General features: G+C 41.5%; 1 protein-coding gene across 1 annotated transcript; it reads right to left on the bottom strand.

Moving 5' to 3' along the window:
- Nucleotides 1-1,885: 1,885 nt before the first annotated feature.
- On the bottom strand, nucleotides 1,886-5,287 carry LOC149389117 (delta(12) fatty acid desaturase FAD2-like). Its single transcript, XM_089622940.1, has 2 exons — nucleotides 5,223-5,287; nucleotides 1,886-3,305 (listed from the first exon to the last, which is right to left on the bottom strand). Exons 1-2 carry the CDS (start codon nucleotides 5,276-5,278, stop codon nucleotides 2,195-2,197), a joined length of 1,167 nt encoding a protein of 388 aa, XP_089479066.1. The 5' UTR covers nucleotides 5,279-5,287; the 3' UTR covers nucleotides 1,886-2,194.
- Nucleotides 5,288-18,251: the final 12,964 nt, after the last annotated feature.

An 18,251-nucleotide genomic window follows, 5' to 3' on the forward strand; every position in this document is an offset into this window, starting at 1 on the left:
AGCTAATGTCAAATTAGCTTACCATGCCACATAAGTCATAGCAAAATACAATTTATTTAAGCTAAATCATTCACAATGGTAAGCTAATTTATCATCTTGCTTAAGTTTATCCCACTTGTCATTTTCTATTTTTGTTTATTTTTTATTCAATTTCCACTTGTAAAAACTATAATTTTTTTTTATTAAAAGTTGTATAATTCAATTTATTAGGCCAAATGAAGAACATGTAATTTTTTTAAAAAAACAATCTGACTATATTATAGTAACAATATATTAATTAAAAATTTATAAATTTAAGTAAAATAATAAATTTAACAACACAACACATAATCAAATTTGGATTGGAATTTCAGAATTAATTAATAGACTCAGTTTTTAAAAACAAAAGTAACAGTTACAATTAATTAATAGAGCCGTTTGAACTCTTCCGGAGAAATAGAGTGTTAAAAAAAAATCTTCTCATATTCAAAACAATAAAATAATTACTAAAATAGTGTATTGGGTCTCATGTAGTTTGCTTAAGCAATTAGCTCTATAGAGCTAATTTCTCTAGTCAAACACATAGCTAAAATGCCAAATAATGATTAAGCAAATAGTTTAATATTTTTCCTAATTGCAAGCAAGTCCTTAAATTGTTAAGCTATGAACCATTAATATATAATTTTTTTACATTAGCTTATGTGGCATGGTAAGCTAATTTGACATTAGCTTACCATTAAAGATGCTCTTATAAGCTCTCACGAAGCAAAAGTCAAATCAACAATAAAAAAAGTCCGAGATACAAAAGGGCGGAAAATCAATCCACGTAGAGGAAAGAAGGGATCTAGAGCCCGTCATAGCGAGGCGGTCAGCAACACAATTTCTGGTTCTCCGGATAAAATGAAAAGAAAAGTTACATTGGGCATTGAGACGAATAATATCTTCAGCAATCAACCCTTCCTCCTTGGCATTTTTGACCCCATCCCGTAAGCATCAAAAAGGCATTCATCATGGAGTTGGTTTCCAGCTCACAGGGAGAGAAGCCAAACTTGATTGCCGTAGTGAGTCCTTCCTAGATAGCAAGCAGCTCGGCCGCGAGAACCGAGGATGTCTGGGAGATCGGTTTGCAGAAAGCTTCCTTCCGAGTCGCAAATGGATGACCGCCAAATCTGGTTTCCTGCTTTCGTGGATGAACTTGTTTAGTCAGAATCATATCTCCCAAAAACATAATAGCAAGCAAGCCGAGATTTTGGAGTGACATAGGAGCCACAAATCAGTTTATCATTTCCCACAGGTCCCAATTCTGATTTTGCTCTAGCAAATCCTCAAACAGGGAGTTCCGCCAAGCCTCTTCGACAAGTGGACAAAATATAAGGCCATGTGTAGTAGTCTCTTGCTTGAAGCCGCAAAAGGGACAAACGGGCTCAACCGGAATGTGAAGTTTCCCCTTGCGGGGATGATGTTTTTGCAAGCCCTCCAAAAAAATATCTTGATGTCAGTATACTTAAGTAAACTTGGATTAAATAATATAAATTTCACAAATCCTATTAGTTGCAGGTCAAACTTTAAAAACTATACCATGTTTGTCATTATAAGGAAAACCAGTCATTTTAACCGGACTAGGTAAACTTATCATATTTTTTGGGCATCCTTTACTTGCAGGCCTAATGCAAATGCGTTAGACCCTTATAGATTAGTCAGGCCTGGGCGAGGCTTCAGCGAGTTCTTCTTCAAATGTGGATAATATAAGCGCTATAATATTAGCGGGCGAGGCTGAGCTCCAATTTGAAAACATCCAGAATATCTAAAAATTCAAAAACCAATATATAAAACATCAATGAACTTAAGATATATCAATAATTTTAGGGCTCTCTCTTTTCAAATTGTGGATAGTCCAACTATAATATTGATTGTGAACCATGGCATTGCTTATTCATAATACAAAAATTGAAACCGTGACAAGCTTATAAAGAACGGCGATGCCATGGGATGGGAAGAAGAACTTGACAAGAGCAAAATAGAAAATAGTACAGACACACTTCCATGAATGTAAATACATCAACTCTCCCTTCCCACTTTATTTATTATTTATTTATTAATTTTGGTTCATACAATATTAAATCTTATTCGTAAATAATAACTTAAAACCCCCAACCAATAACAGATAGAAAAGAGTGACCAAAAGGAGATGACACTGACACTGACACCACAAATCTTACTCTTTGGTTAAGCTTCTGAACCAAAAAACGCCCTTGTTTGCATTTCCCTCATCTGGCTCCACGAAGACGCACTCCTTGGCCTCCCTGAACACGGCCTTGTAAAATGGAGTCGGGTCGAACCGATAGTACTCCCCGAGGACGGGCCGGAGCGCTCGCGTGGCCTCGACGGCGTGGTAGTGCGGTATCGAGGAGAAGAGGTGGTGCACCACGTGGGTGTCGATGATGTGGTGGGACACGCGGTTGAAGAAGGCGCCGTGGTCCCTGTCCACCGTGGCCAACGAGCCGCGGAGCCAGTCCCACTCGGACGAGTCGTAGTGCGGGAGCGCCGGGTGGGCGTGGTGCAGCATCGTGGTGAGGACGAGAAACGCGTTCACGACCGCGAGCGGGCCGAGGTAGGCCAGGCACACCGAGCCCGGTCCCCAGACGGAGCAGGCCCAGGCCAGGAGGCCCAGCGCGGCGAGGATGGCCGCGTTGGAGCCCCAGACCTGGGCCCGCTCGCGTCTGCTGAAGATCGGGCTGTCGGGGTCGAAGTGGCAGGCGAAGCGCTGGTAGGACCGGCCGTAGAAGTTGAAGGTGAGGTAGAAGGGCCAGCCGAAGAGGGAGATCCCCGCCACGGTGGCGGCCAAGCCGACGGGGTTGTCGCTGAGGTGGCGGGTGTGCCACCCCAGCGTGTGCCTCTGCTTGGGGACGTGGACCTCGTCTCTCTCGAGGCACCCGGCGTTGGAGTGGTGGCGGCGGTGGCTGATCTTCCACGAGAAGTAAGGGACGAGAAGGAACGAGTGGAGGATCAAGCCGACCGTGTCGTCCAGCCACTGGTGGTCGCTGAAGGCGTGGTGGCCGCACTCGTGTCCGATCACCCACAAGGACGACCACGCCACGCCTTGGGCGAACCAGTAGGCGGGCCAGGCCAGGGCCGGGAGTATCGGGCCCCGCAGGGACGGGATTATGACGGAAGCGGCCCAGGAGATGAGGGCCGTGGCGGTCAGGTCGACGGCGAGGTAGTACAAGGAGCGCGCCGCGGAGCGCTTGAAGCAGTGGGGCGGGACGGCTTTCTTGAGATCGGCGAGCGTGAACGGCGGCCTCGCGTGTGGGACCCGCTGCATTCCGGCCGACATTTGGCCACCGGCTCCCATTGTTGATGGATTGGTATCGGTTTTGATAGGAAAGAAGTGGTTCTTATAGAACGCAAGGAATGAGGGCTTGATAAGAGTATTTTGGCTTTATACAAGAACTGTTATGTGAAGATAAAGTTGAGGATAAGAGAAATATCATATAATCTCAGATATTAGCATGAACAATGAAATTAGTAAGCGTTGGATTTAAAATAGAGAAGAAACTAATAGCAAATATGTATAGCAGTTGACGTTTCAGGAAAATAAAAAATAAAAAAGCAAAACAAAATACATAGCTGATACCAGACAATATATCAGATTACGCAACAGATTATTAAAGTCCACTGCGCATCGATGAAAGCGAGCGTGACAAAACCGAAAATTGATGAACGTCGTGGACTGGTAAAAAAAAAAAAAAAATGTTTTCCCCTAAATATATAAATCAAACTATTTTCTTTCCTTTTATATTATTCCATACTCGTTAGTCGATACCGTTTTAAATATTAATATTGGAAAATTTGTACAAAATAGTTATTTAAAATTTATTGATTAACAAAATAGTCAAAGTTTTAATTTTTCAGCAAAGTAGTCAAATTTACATTTTCAAAATTTTTATGACGGCCAGAATTAAAATTATTGACGATTATTATAAGCAATTTATCACTTTCAAAAAAATTAATCTTGGGATCAAATTTTTTTTTGAAACCAGATTGCTGCACATTTTTGCTATTTCACTCATTTAAGACAAACCTTGCCTATTTTACAAATTCATAACGTTAAATTGACTATTTAACTACATCATCCAATATTAAATAAATACAGATTATATATAATTCTATCATACAAAGGAAAATATTATACAAAATAGCCCTTAAAAACTAATTGATTAGCAAAATGGTCAAAATTTAAAATTTTCAGCAAATTACTCAAAGTTTAAGTTGTCAAAATTTTTTTACGCTAGAATTAAATTTTTTTGACAATTATTATAAACAATTTATCACTTTCAAAAATATTAATCCTATGATTATTTTTCTTTTAAACTTGATTATTGCACATTTTGACTATTCATCTAATTTTAGGCAAATCTTGTCTATTTTGCAAATCCTTAACTTTAAATTGGCTTTTTTTTTTTTTTTTATACAAAAGAGCCAATTCAAACTTAGTGTTTAGCATAATAGCAAAAGTTTCATAAGTTAGCTTATTCTAACCACTTATAGTGTAAAAATACAAATATACCTTTAATGTTTGGGTAAACCCGTTTTTCCAGGATTTCAAAATAATTAATCTAGTTGTCCAAAATTTTAATCCATTCTTCTTCTGTACCAGATAGTTTCAAAAACTAATTCCATCCTCAAAACTAGTCAACAAATTTTCAAAAAATTTAATCGTGTTTTCAATTTTGTTAATCCAGTTTCAAACACAAATAACTAACATGATTTCAGCCAAGGTGCATGATTTCATAGAATTTAATCGTGCTTTCAAACAATTTAATCCACTCAGCAGAAAGAAAAAAAAACATAGATCCGCAATGAAAAGACAATGACGAGTCAAAATATTTAATCTTGCTTTCAAAAAAATTAATTCACTGTTCGATAACAAAAACACTCAAAACGGAAAACGAAAAAAGAAGAAGAAGAAAAAGATGATGGCAGTGGTGATGACGATCGATGTCGATATTTGATATCCGACCTTCGATCTCCGACGGCGATCTAGACACCGTCAGGTCCTAGCCCACTCACGAAGATTTCGGCGAAAAATTAGAGTTTCACGTCGGAGAAGATGAACATTAGGGTTTCACGATGATTCTTATCCATGACGGAGCAAATCTGGATCGAGATCTGAAACAGACGAATCGCTTCTCCAGATCGGAAGAGTTGAATCTTCGGACTCCGTTCTCCGATTCACATTCTCTTTGATTTTGATTCCGTCCTTCTGATTTGGGGTCGACATTTGGCCACCTGCTCCCATTATTGATATATTGGTATCGATTTGATAGGAAACAAGTGGTTCTTATAGAACGCAAGGGATGAGGACTTGATAAGAGTATTTTGGCTTTATATAAGAATTAATATGTGAAGACAAAGTTGAGGATAAGATAAATATCATATTATCTCAGATATTAGGATGAACGTTCGGAAATCTTCTTGCAGCGCGGATAAATTCATTAACTCCGATTTTATACTGCAAGGACAACCGATTGTTCTCGGTGATCCAATCTCTACTTGGATTGGACATTGATTTCTCTAAACGAAAGAGAAAATTAACAATTATTAATAGTTGTTGCTAAGGGACGAAGACGACTGAAATCGATTACTTATGTTGGCGCTGATGCCGAATAGTGCGGCTTAAGAGTTATTGCTAAGGGACGAAGAACTATAAAGTTGAAATTATGAATTTTATGTTATTTGAAGTCGAATTGAAAAAATTAGGGTTTTGAGAATAATTGGTTGGAAACTCTACCGAAATTTCGGCAGAATTTCCCCTATAATTCTAACAAACCAAAAACCTGCAAACTCATTTAAAAATCATATACAAATCATCCAAAACTATCTTAATAATCAACTAAACCCTAAATCGAACCTCTGTGGCTCGATTACACCAAAAATTCAATAATATCAACTCATTTATCAAAAATATGTAAACTAAAACTAAATTATACAATAACTCAACTAAATTCAATTTCATGATTAACAATTGAACAAATAACTTAAATTATATGATATTAACTTAAAAAATTACTAACTAAATTAATTTCAATTACATAAAACATTTTACTAATTATATCAAATTAATTTCAATTACATGATTAACAATTTTAATAATTATATCAAATTAATTTCAATTACATTAACAATTTTACCAATTTTACTAATTATATCAAATTAATTTCAATTACATAATTAACAATTTTTATAATTGTATCAAATTAATTTCAATTACATAATTAACATTTTTATCAAACTAACTACATTATTAATACATATATACATATAAAAAAAACTATTTAATTACCTAACTAATTAACAATTAGACTAATTATACTAATTACAATTAATCTAAAGTAATTAAAAACACAATTAAAAGGACTGCGAGAGGCTAACCTGTAGGCGGGACTTGAGCACGGCGAGGCTGCGAGAGGCACGACGGTGCTGCGACGGGGAGTTCGTGGACGTCAAACCAACTGAAACAAAAAGAAAAAAACACACATACACACTGAGTAACCATGCAGACTAACAAAAACCAACAGAAAAAAAACCAACAGTTTTGAAACCAACACTGAGAAACCAACAGCCGAGCCCGAGCCGAAGCCGAACACGAGGAGGCCGACAGCGGAGATGAAGCGCGCGGGTCTCGAGCAGCTTGGCGGGACAGCGGCTTGGAATTAAAAATAAATAAAAAATACACACACTCAGACTTAAACACACATACACACAGATAAATCGCGGGATAGCATCACTCAGCGACACTGATACGAAATTATAGACGAAGCAAATAAGAACGAAAATCTGAGACTAACCGGCTTGATTAGGAGGGAGAGGCTTCGAGGGAAGTGGAGCCGCCTGAGACTGAGACTTCTTGGCTGCAGCTAGAGAGACTCACAGACACACACTCAAGTGCAGAGACTTCTTGGCCTCAACGAGAGAGAGAGTGAAAGATTGGGTTAGAGGAATCGAAAGGCAAGCAAGCCGACGGCGGAGATGAAGCGGGCCCGAGCACAGACAGCCGTCACGCAGTGGTGGGCGCTCGCCGCGGGAGCAGAGGCCGGGCGGAGACCCGTCGGTGGTGGTCGGAGAGAGCGACGATGGACTCTGGTGGTAGGAGAGAACCCGGAGAGGAGAGAGCGGAGATGAAGCGGGCCCGAGCGCAGACAGCCGTCGCGCGGTGGTGGTCGGTCTCCGTGGGAGCAGAGGCCGGGCGGAGAGCCGTCGGTGGTGGTCGGAGAGAGCGACGGTGGACTGTGGTGGTAGGAGAGAACCCGGAGAGGAGAGAGGGTCGGATTGAGAGAAGGTCGGATTGAGAGACGGAGTGATTTTGAATGAAAATCGCATAGAAAATTTCTTTTATATCCTGACCTAGAATTTGGGTGCGACTTTCTCGCACCCAAAAGTTTCAATGGGTGCGACTTTGTCGCACCCAATGACCTCTGACGGAATTTTGGGTGCGACTTTGTCGCACCAAATGACGTGTGTCAGTACTTTTGGGTGCGACTTTGTCGCACCCACTGATATTTGAAAAGAGAGGGGGAAAATTTGGCCGCGGAAAAATTTAAGACATTTGGGTGCGACTAAGTCGCACCGAATAGTTATGATTAAGTATTGGGTGCGACTTTGTCGCACCCAAAAGTCTGTCACCGGTCATTGGGTGCGACTTGTCGCACCCAAAGTAATAAAAAATCGCGAAAATTTTTCAGTGCTTGTTTGACTTTTGAGTCCGACTTTTCGCACCCGAAAGTCTTTTGGGTACGACTATTAGGTGCGAAACGTCGCACCCAAAAGTCTTCCGCACCGGAAAACTATATTTGTAGTAGTGGATTAAATTAGTCACCGTTGGATTTAATAGAGAAGAAACTAATAGCAAATATGTGTAGCAGTTGACGTTTCACTGCACACTGATTATATATCAGATTACGCAACAGACAATATATCAGATTACGCAACAGATTATTAAAGTCCACTGCGCATCGATGAAAGCGAGCGTGACAAAAGCGAAAATAGATGAACTTCGTGGACTGGTAATAAAAAAAAGATCTCCCCTAAATATATAAGTTAAACTATTTTCTTACCTAGTATATTAGATACTCGTTACCATTTATTGCTTGAATACAGAAAATATGTTCCTGTTAATAACCGGATGCATAGTCATTTTAACAGCATCTTAAACTTTTAATTTAGATCAGATATAATTCATTCCAATTATATAAACAGATTGAAACTAATTTTAAGTAATATTCAACGTATATTTCCAAACAGCAAGTCTAACCATGAATATCAACAGAGTTTACAATAATTTTGATCTAAAGTCAATTCCTGAACTAAAATTAATAGTTACAATTTATATAAATAAAACAAATATTTATTTTCAATCCGAGTCTAAAAATAATTTATAGCTCGTGATCTATTTTGCTATTTTTGATAAACTTGGTACTACATGAAACCTTCTATGAGATGATTGAGTTGACATTGGTAAAGATCTACTTCTTATACGTAGTATATTTTAAATTAATTCGGGTTGATAAAAAAATAATATGTTGCATTCAAATTTTAAAAGCAAACAGTTGGATTTTGATTTAATTTTAAATTTCTTTTTCTATTATCTTTAAAATAATTCTTGTTGTCATTGCAACTTCTTGAAAAAAATTGTAGTTTTCATAATAAACGGCCATGAGAGCTTTGTTCGTTTTTATGCCAATCACATTTCTTTGTCAAACCAAGAGACGAGGGCCGTGGCACTTAGGTCAACAACGGGGTAGGATATGGACCGTGCCGCGGAGCGCTTGAAGCAATGTGTTAGGATTTATCCCCAAATCCCGACTTAATCAGAAAACAAAATAATACGCAAATAACAAATAATACACACAGAGATTTATAATTGTTCACTTTCGATGTGAAAGCTACATCTATTTTACCATTGCAAATTCTCACTAAAGTCGAATTCGGGAGAAAATGTGTTTACAACTTTCTTGCCCTCTACCAATACAAACGGCGCACAATGTATTTAAAGAGAAAATGTCAGGTCAATCCACGAATTATCGTCGTAAGTTCTTCAGCCGTCAAGCCGATCAATTAGGCTTCACACTTTAATACAATGAGACGGGATGGCCTTCTTAAGCTTGGCGAGTGTGATTGGCGGCCTCGTGTGTGGGACCCGCTTGATTCCATCCTTTGGGGTCGACATTTGGCCACCGGCTCTCATTATTGATGAAATTCTGATTAGTTGCAAAGGCAAGATGTCGCACACAATGTGTTGACAATGTGTCCGACAACTTGCTTGAACACAGATATGGATAAACAACAAAAGTGCAGAAATAAAGTACACAGGATATGGTTACCCAGTTCGGTGAAACACACCTACGTCTGGGGGCACGCTGCCAGTGGAAAGGATTTTCACTATCTTGTAGTCAATAGTACACACAAGGTTATATCTGATTACAATCAACAAATCAATAAAACCTAGAGACTATTACTACCAGTGATCACCTAGACAGGGACTCCCCCTGAATTTGAGCTCCGTCTCAATTCCACCCTTCGAGCAACCTCCTGGCTCGGTTGACCTTCAGTCTTCAGAAGCACGTGAACCTTCAATCACGAAAAGCACAAGAACCCAAATCTCACATACACTCAATCTGTAGAATAGTGTTTGAGAGAGTACACCACTTAAAACCAAAACACACAGCCTCCCAGTCCGCCGGTCTTGCACGTCTAAGAGCTCTGAGTGTTTGATCAAAAGTGTCAAGGCTGCTAAGGGAGAGCACACGGCTTTTATAGCAGCTGGACAATCCTGGAAGATATCTCGGGTTTCCTTACCCGGCCTCATGCGAATATCTCAAAGTAAAGACTCCATCAAAGAGAATATTCGTGCAATGAAGATAGCAGCGGAGGATATCTTGTAATGAAGGCTCCAGCGAGGCAGATATCTTGTAATGAAGACAGCAGCAAGGCAATAACTCAGCAATAATTCACCAGCGAAGCAATCTGTCGAAACTGGAAACTTGCCTGAAATACTGTCTGCACACACGAGGAAAGATGTCAATCCAGAAGATGAAACATAACATCCGACATCTTTCCATACTACTTGCACTAAAAAATAGAGCCAACAAAACAACGTAACAACAATCTCCCCCTTTGGCTATTTTTTAGGCAAGCACTTCCAGGACCAGTTCTCATACAAGCGTCAAAACCAGAAAGAGAGTCAAAATAAATGACCTCATGACGCCTCTCCCCCTGATTGCCTAAAAAAGATACCAAAGGCAAGGATCGACCAACACAGAGGGAGGAACAAAAAGCCTGAAAAGGAAATGAGAACTAGGAAAACAGCATATCATTCAGCAGAAAAAGTACGATAGAGCTGTCTTACAAACATCCAAAACGAAACATATCAGTCTGAAGCACAAAGGAAAAAGTAGCAAACGATGTCTAGAACAGAGAATATTACAGACCAGAACCGAATCAACCAATAGTATCCTGATCATCCTCATACACATCATCTTCAGAATCAGAGTCTTCAGTGGCTTCAGAGATATGAGACCCAGTGGCAGGACCTGGTTGAGACGAGGACGCACCATCCATGGTAGAAGGAAGAGTCATGACAGAGATAAGACGCTCACACGCAGTCTTTCTACGAGAGGAGATGGCAATGACTTCCTTAAGAGCAGCAACTTCTTCCAACAAGCCCTTGAGGATATCGCTCTTGGCATTTTCTGACAGGGGAGCCACTTTGATGGTACCACCAGCCGGGACAGATGTTGCGACAGAAGGCATGACAGGTCGGAGTTGATGCTTGAGCCGTGAGAGGAAGGGGCCCAATTAGCAATCCCAATTCTGTACAGAACAGAATACTTTGCCGAGAGATCTGAGGACGGCAGGGAACCCTTGGTGGGCCATGTCTTCTTATCATCGTTGGTGAGCTCTTTGGCAACCTCATCCAAGGAAGGAAGCCGATCAGCAGTGACAATTTTTCCTCTACCCAAAAACTCGTTGATGGCAGTGGATGATATATCAAAGCAATGGCCACGAACATAGACTTTCCCAAACTCAGGGTGATGGGGCTGGTCAATCTCAGAGGACAGATTCACGATGCACTCTTTTACCAGTCTGGGATAATAAGGACCGATCCCAGTGACAGTCTTCCCAAGTTGAGCGTCGGACAAGAGTTCCATGATCACATCAATCTTCAGAGCCTCTTTAGACAATTCTTTTTCCGGAAAAATGGATCTGTGATAGACATACCTCCATTTTCTGACACGATCTTCCTCATGGAAGGAGACATTGTCTAGAGGAGCGGCGGGGACATCCTTGGGAAGCTTTTGGCCTCCGACAGTTTTCCTGGAGATGAGAGACATCCCTTCAGGACGGGCAACATCTTCTTCCTCTTCCAAGTCTTTCAGAACATCTGGAATTGTCTTTTCAACAGACTTTCCCTTCAGCCTTTTCTTGTTCAAACCCATCTTTACTGGTTTCTTCATCTTCTTTTTAGCCGGGATGGTAGTGGGAGCAGCTTCTTCCACCAGCTTTCTTTTCTTCTTTTTCTTCTCTGAGAGAAGAGTGGCTAGACACACATCATCATCTTTCTGAATTTTCCTTTTCAGAGAAGCAAGGATATCTTCTCCAACATCCTGGATAGGGTCGGATGTTCTTTCTTGCCTCTGAGAAGATGCAGGCACATCTTGCGAAACATCTTTACTTAAGCCTAACATGCCCCCAATGGCATCTTCCGGAGTAGGCTCTTGAGGCAGCGAAACCTTATCAATAGAGGAGGCAGAGACAGTAGGATTACCTATTACAACCTTGTGAGGGCTTTCGACGGGGGAAACACCAGATGGGGTTTCTTCTTCAGGATTATCAGCACTTCTTCTTTCTTCCTCAGACGAGCTGCTGGAACTAACTCCTCCTGTGATGTCTGTGATGGAGAGAGCAGCTTTCTTCAGAATTGTGCGTCTGGCGGCAGATAGAGATGGATTCTCAGGTGGTACTGATGACCCAGCGATCGCACCTCCGGCCTGACCATCGGCGCGTATGCTGGGTTTCAGACCACGAACCCTAACTCCATGCATGTTGCTCTCAGCACTGGGCTTTCTTGTCCCGACATTTTTCTTCCTCATTGTGGCTTCGACTTTTCCAGAGGGAGTAGAGGTACTGATCCCGCTTCTTGTACCCACCATTTTGGAAAAAGAAATGAGGAAACTGTCACAAAGGTAACTGTCAAAATGGGTAAGACAGCAAATTCGGGAAACAAATCTTAGGAGCACTGAAGAAGAATAAGAAATTTCGAAATTCAAACAGAAAATAACTTCCCCTTCTTTCTCGGAAGAGTAACCATCTGCATGAGTGAGAACATGGCAAGAAAAACGACGTCGCAACTTCAAGTGGGCCTTGAAAGTTCCTGGGCCCTGAGAGACAACACTTGGCAATATAGCCCGGCAAAACAGTCGAATGGGCCAACCAGAAACATGGGCCCATGAGAAAAATAACACACCAGTAACACGAACAAGGGTCAGCGAAGGATTAGCGCAAAAGTTAAGACCAAAAAATCCTTCGATAAACAATAATTGCTATTGATCAATAACACATAACCCAAGAGAGGATCTGAGATTTTCAAACCGGTTAGCATCCAAAGCCTTGGTGAAAATATCTGCAAGCTGTTTCTCGGTGTGAATGTATTCGAGTTTGATCTTCTTTTCTTCCACGAGATCTCGAATAAAATGATGTCTGATCTCAATATGTTTGGTCTTACTGTGTTGAACAGGATTCTTTGAGATGTTGATGGCGCTAATGTTGTCGCAGAATAATGTCATGACATCTTGTCCAACATCATACTCGGCGAGCATCTGCTTCATCCAGAGAAGCTGAGTGCAACTGCTCCCAGCAACGATGTATTCAGCCTCAGCTGTAGACAAGGAAACACAGTTTTGCTTCTTGCTGAACCAGGAGATGAGATTGTTTCCAAGATAGAAACATCCACCAGAAGTACTCTTTCTATCAATCGTGCTACCTGCCCAGTCAGCATCACAGTATCCCACAAGCGTAGAAGAAGTATCATAGGTATATAGTAAACCGAAATCAGCAGTGCCTGAGATGTACCTTATGATTCGCTTAGCTTGAGCCAGATGGCTGGCTTTGGGATTGGCTTGATAGCGCGCACAAACACCTACAGAGTAGGCTATATCTGGTCGGCTGGCAGTGAGATAAAGAAGACTGCCAATGATGCTCCTGTAGAGACTTTGATCAACAGATTCTCCATGCTCATCCTTAGTGAGTTTGATGTGAGTAGCGGCCGGGGTCCGCTTGTGAGAGGATTTCTCCAGACCAAACTTTTTCACCAAGTTTTTGGCATACTTACTTTGGGAAAGGAAGATACCATCATTCATCTGTTTGATCTGAAAACCCAGAAAGTAGTTTAATTCGCCGACCATACTCATCTCAAATTCTGACTGCATTTGTCGAACAAAAAGATCCACCATTTTGCTTGACATTCCTCCAAAGACGATGTCGTCAACATAAATCTGAGCTATCATGAGATTGCCATTCTCCTTTTTCACGAACAAAGTCTTGTCAACGCCACCTCGAGTATACCCATTCTGCACAAGAAATTGGGTAAGTCTTTCATACCAAGCACGAGGGGCCTGCTTAAGGCCGTAGAGAGCTTTTCTGAGTTTGTAGACATGTTGAGGAGAGCTAGGATCTGTAAACCCTTTCGGTTGAGCTACATAAACTTCCTCATTCAAGTACCCATTGAGGAAAGCACTCTTAACGTCCATCTGATAAAGCTTGAATTGCAGGTGACAAGAGATGCCAAGCAAAAGTCTGATAGCTTCTAGTCTCGCAACAGGGGCAAAGGTTTCATCAAAATCAACACCTTCCACCTGTGAATAGCCCTGCGCCACAAGTCTAGCTTTGTTGCGAGTTATATTACCATGTTCATCAGATTTATTCTTAAAAATCCATTTAGTCCCAATGACATTTACATTGTTAGGCTTGGGGACCAGCTCCCAGACTTGGTTTCTTTCAAACTGAACCAGTTCTTCTTGCATAGCATTAACCCAATATTCATCATCAATAGCCTCGTTAACATTTTTTGGTTCAATCTTAGAGACGAAGCAGAGATTACCAATCATTTCCCGGTAGTTAACAGGAGGTTTTGGACGAGTCTTTATTCCTTCACTGATTTCGCCAATCACCTCATGAGCAGGATGATTTTTCTGAATTCTTCGAGAGGGGACTCTCTGTTCAGTCTCAGGAGGGGAGCCTTCATCTGGAACAATGTCGCTAACTTTGTCATCAGCATCAGTCCTGACATTCGGATTTCCAGTGGAGATGTCGTCCAAGGAGTTAGCAGCATCTGTCCTGACATCTGGGTTACTGGGAAAAACTTCATCCTCATCATTAGGACTGTTAGTAGCATCATGATCATCATCATTTATCACCACGTTTATTGATTCCATTATAGTCTTAGTGCGTTTGTTAAAAACACGGTATGCACGACTATTTCTAGAGTATCCAAGGAATATACCTTCATCACTTTTCGGGTCAAATTTACGCCGTGGATCCCTGTCAGCAAGAATATAACACACCGAACCAAAAACATGGAAGTATTTCACATTTGGCTTTCTCCCCCTCCATATTTCATAATGAGTGCTGGAAGTACCTGGACGAATAGTAACTCGATTGTGAATATGGCAGGCAGTATTTAAAGCTTCAGCCCAGAAATGTGGTGGAATATCCTTGGCCAACATCATTACTCTAGCCATCTCCTGAAGGGTTCGATTTTTTCGTTCAACAATTCCATTTTGTTGAGGTGTGATAGGAGCTGAGAACTCATGTGCTATCCCTTCTTCAATACAAAACTTAGCAAAGCTTATGTTCTCAAATTCCCTCCCATGATCACTCCGAATTCTGATCACTTTGCCTATGCTCTCCCCTTTTTCTCTCTGAACCTTCTTACAAAGAGCTTCAAAAACAGCAAAAGTGTCAGACTTTTCACGAATAAAATCAACCCACGTGTACCTGGAGTAGTCATCCACACAGACGAACACATATCTCTTCCCTCCAAGGCTCTCGACCTGCATCGGTCCCATCAGGTCCATGTGGAGAAGTTCCAGAACCCGAGATGTGGTAAGATGTTGCACCATCTTGTGGGGCTTCTTGACCTGTTTCCCAATCTGGCACTCACCGCAAATTTTACCTTCGACAATCTTCAGATTTGGGACACCGATGATAGCATTCTCAGAGACAATTTTCTGCATACTTCTGAGATTTAGATGACCGAGCTTTTCATGCCACAGCTTGGTTTCATCTGCTTTGGTCAAGAGACACTTGCTGGTAGGTGCGGGGTTCCACATATAGCAGTTGTCACGTGATCTGTTTCCTCGCATAAGTTCATCCTGATCTTCATTAATCACCACACACTTATCACGAGTAAAGTTGACATGCAAATTCAGATCACAAAGTTGACTAATACTAATGAGATTAGCAGTGAGTCCTTCTACCAACAAAGCCTCAGTCAAACAAGACATACCAGGATAGTTTAATTGACCTTTACCCACAATTTTGGCTTTGACTCCATCTCCAAAGGTAACATGGCAGTTCGAGTAAGGTTTTATGTTGGTCAGAAAGGTGTGATCCCCAGTCATATGACGAGAACAGCCGTTGTCGAAGTACCAGTCATTCCCGGTGGAAGCGCTCAGAGAGGTGTAGGCAATATTGGCATGATAGGAGGTATTCTTCACTCTCCATTCCATCCGAGTAGCAGGTTGTTGATGAGAGGAGACATTTCTGTGGATGGACCTGTGTTGACGGATATTTCTCCCATACAGACGATAGCAGAAAGGACGGATATGTCCCTTTCTTCCACAATAATGGCATACCCAGCGAGGTCTGTTGACAGGAGACCTGTTTGGTCCAGATTGATGATATCGAGAAATGTCATGAAATTTGTTGTTACCAGATGATTGAGGCAAGTTTCGTGACATCTGGCTAGTCTGCTTTTGGGGAACGAACGTAGTCTGGGATGATGAAGCGCCATGGGTATATCCAAGTCCCTTCATGTTCTTCGCGGGTTTGCCGATGGTGAGGATTTTGTCAAGACTGTCAGTCCCAGAGTTCAGCATTCTAACAGTTTTAGTCATGTGCTCGAGTTCGCCGTTCAAACGACTGACTTCCTTCTTTAGATCCACAATAGTCTCCAGAAGTCTAGCTTTATCTTCAGTCAGGGTAAGGATGAGAGCACCCTGTTTGTCTAGAATCTGAGATTCCTCAACCCATTTGGTATGAAGGGTATTGTAGGCTTCATTCATAGCATCGTCAGATAGTTCATCATCAAGAACATATTTCTGAGAGTACTCACCAAATTCATTAGTAGACTCATGAGTATGAACAGAAGCAGTAAAGGCTACAAAATTACTTATCTGATCTGAGTCGCTCTCTTCATCTTCTTCATCTGAAAGAGTAGCGTTGTATCCCTTTTTCTGTCTCTTGAGGAAGTTGGGACATTCCTTCTGAATATGTCCAAATCCTTCACACTCGTGACACTGAATGCCTTTGCCTTTCCCAGATCGTTCACCACTTTTACTATTCCTGTGAGGATAAGTATTTTTCTGGAAACGTTGTTGGAAATTGTCCTTGACATCTTGTGAGACATTTTTCCCATTCATCTGATTAAGTCTTTTCATGACCCTGCCATAGTTTTTTGCAAGCATAGCAATAGTATCATCAATATCATTGTCAGAGTCTGAATATACCTGATCCCTCGGTTCATGAACAGAACTTTTGAGGGCCATCCCTCTTTGTTTCTTTTCCACCTTAGGAAGAGAGAGTTCAAATGTCATGAGAGATCCCATTAATTCGTCGAATTTCAACGTCTTTAGGTCATGAACTTCCTCAATGGCCGTGATTTTCATCTTGAATCTGGGGCTCAAAGCTCTCAGGGTTTTTCGAACAAGATCTTCATCTGTCATGGGTTTTCCGAGAGAATAAGATTCATTGGCGAGATCACGAATGCGAACGTTGAACTCAGCGACAGTTTCGTCTTCGAGCATCATGAGAGCTTCGAAATTGGTTGTGAGGTACTGAAGTTTTTGTTCCCGGACCTTTGTAGTTCCCTCATAGGCAACAGCGAGAATTTCCCAGGCCTCTTTGGCAGTAGTGCAAGTATTTATCAACCTGAAAACATCTTTATCAACACCATTAAATATAGCATTGAGAGCACGGGAGTTACCAAGGGCCGCCTCATCCTCAGTGGGGGTCCAGTCTTTTTCCGGCTTGGTTCCAGTACGGGCTCCTTTGTCATCAGTAGTCACAGGAGCTTCCCACCCATGTATCACAGCTTTCCATGTTCGACTATCCAGGGACCTCAAGAAGGCGGTCATGCGTGCCTTCCAATATCCATAGTTGGTTCCGTCGAGTACTGGAGGGCGATTGACAGAACCTCCTTCTCGGGAACTATCCATAATAGGCAATCAGAAAGAAAATACAGGAAACCACCTAAGAGAACAAGGTGCCTGCTCTGATACCAATTGAAATTCTGATTAGTTGCAAAGGCAAGATGTCGCACACAATGTGTTGACAATGTGTCCGACAACTTGCTTGAACACAGATATGGATAAACAACAAAAGTGCAGAAATAAAGTACACAGGATATGGTTACCCAGTTCGGTGAAACACACCTACGTCTGGGGGCACGCTGCCAGTGGAAAGGATTTTCACTATCTTGTAGTCAATAGTACACACAAGGTTATATCTGATTACAATCAACAAATCAATAAAACCTAGAGACTATTACTACCAGTGATCACCTAGACAGGGACTCCCCCTGAATTTGAGCTCCGTCTCAATTCCACCCTTCGAGCAACCTCCTGGCTCGGTTGACCTTCAGTCTTCAGAAGCACGTGAACCTTCAATCACGAAAAGCACAAGAACCCAAATCTCACATACACTCAATCTGTAGAATAGTGTTTGAGAGAGTACACCACTTAAAACCAAAACACACAGCCTCCCAGTCCGCCGGTCTTGCACGTCTAAGAGCTCTGAGTGTTTGATCAAAAGTGTCAAGGCTGCTAAGGGAGAGCACACGGCTTTTATAGCAGCTGGACAATCCTGGAAGATATCTCGGGTTTCCTTACCCGACCTCATGCGAATATCTCAAAGTAAAGACTCCATCAAAGAGAATATTCGTGCAATGAAGATAGCAGCGGAGGATATCTTGTAATGAAGGCTCCAGCGAGGCAGAT

Source organism: Urtica dioica, chromosome 8, assembly GCF_054948205.1.
Source record: "Urtica dioica subsp. dioica isolate 48M chromosome 8, U.dioica_male_clone48M_v1_H2, whole genome shotgun sequence".
Classification (NCBI taxonomy): domain Eukaryota; kingdom Viridiplantae; phylum Streptophyta; class Magnoliopsida; order Rosales; family Urticaceae; genus Urtica; species Urtica dioica.

Coding starts and splice junctions, on each gene's coding strand:
- LOC149389117 (XM_089622940.1), bottom strand. CDS start 5,278: ATGGGAGCAGGTGGCCAAATGTCGACCCCAAATCAGAAGGACGGAATC. Junction 3,306..5,222: donor AAGGACGGAATCAAAATCAA/AGAGAATGTGAA, acceptor CCAAATGTCGGC/CGGAATGCAGCGGGTCCCAC.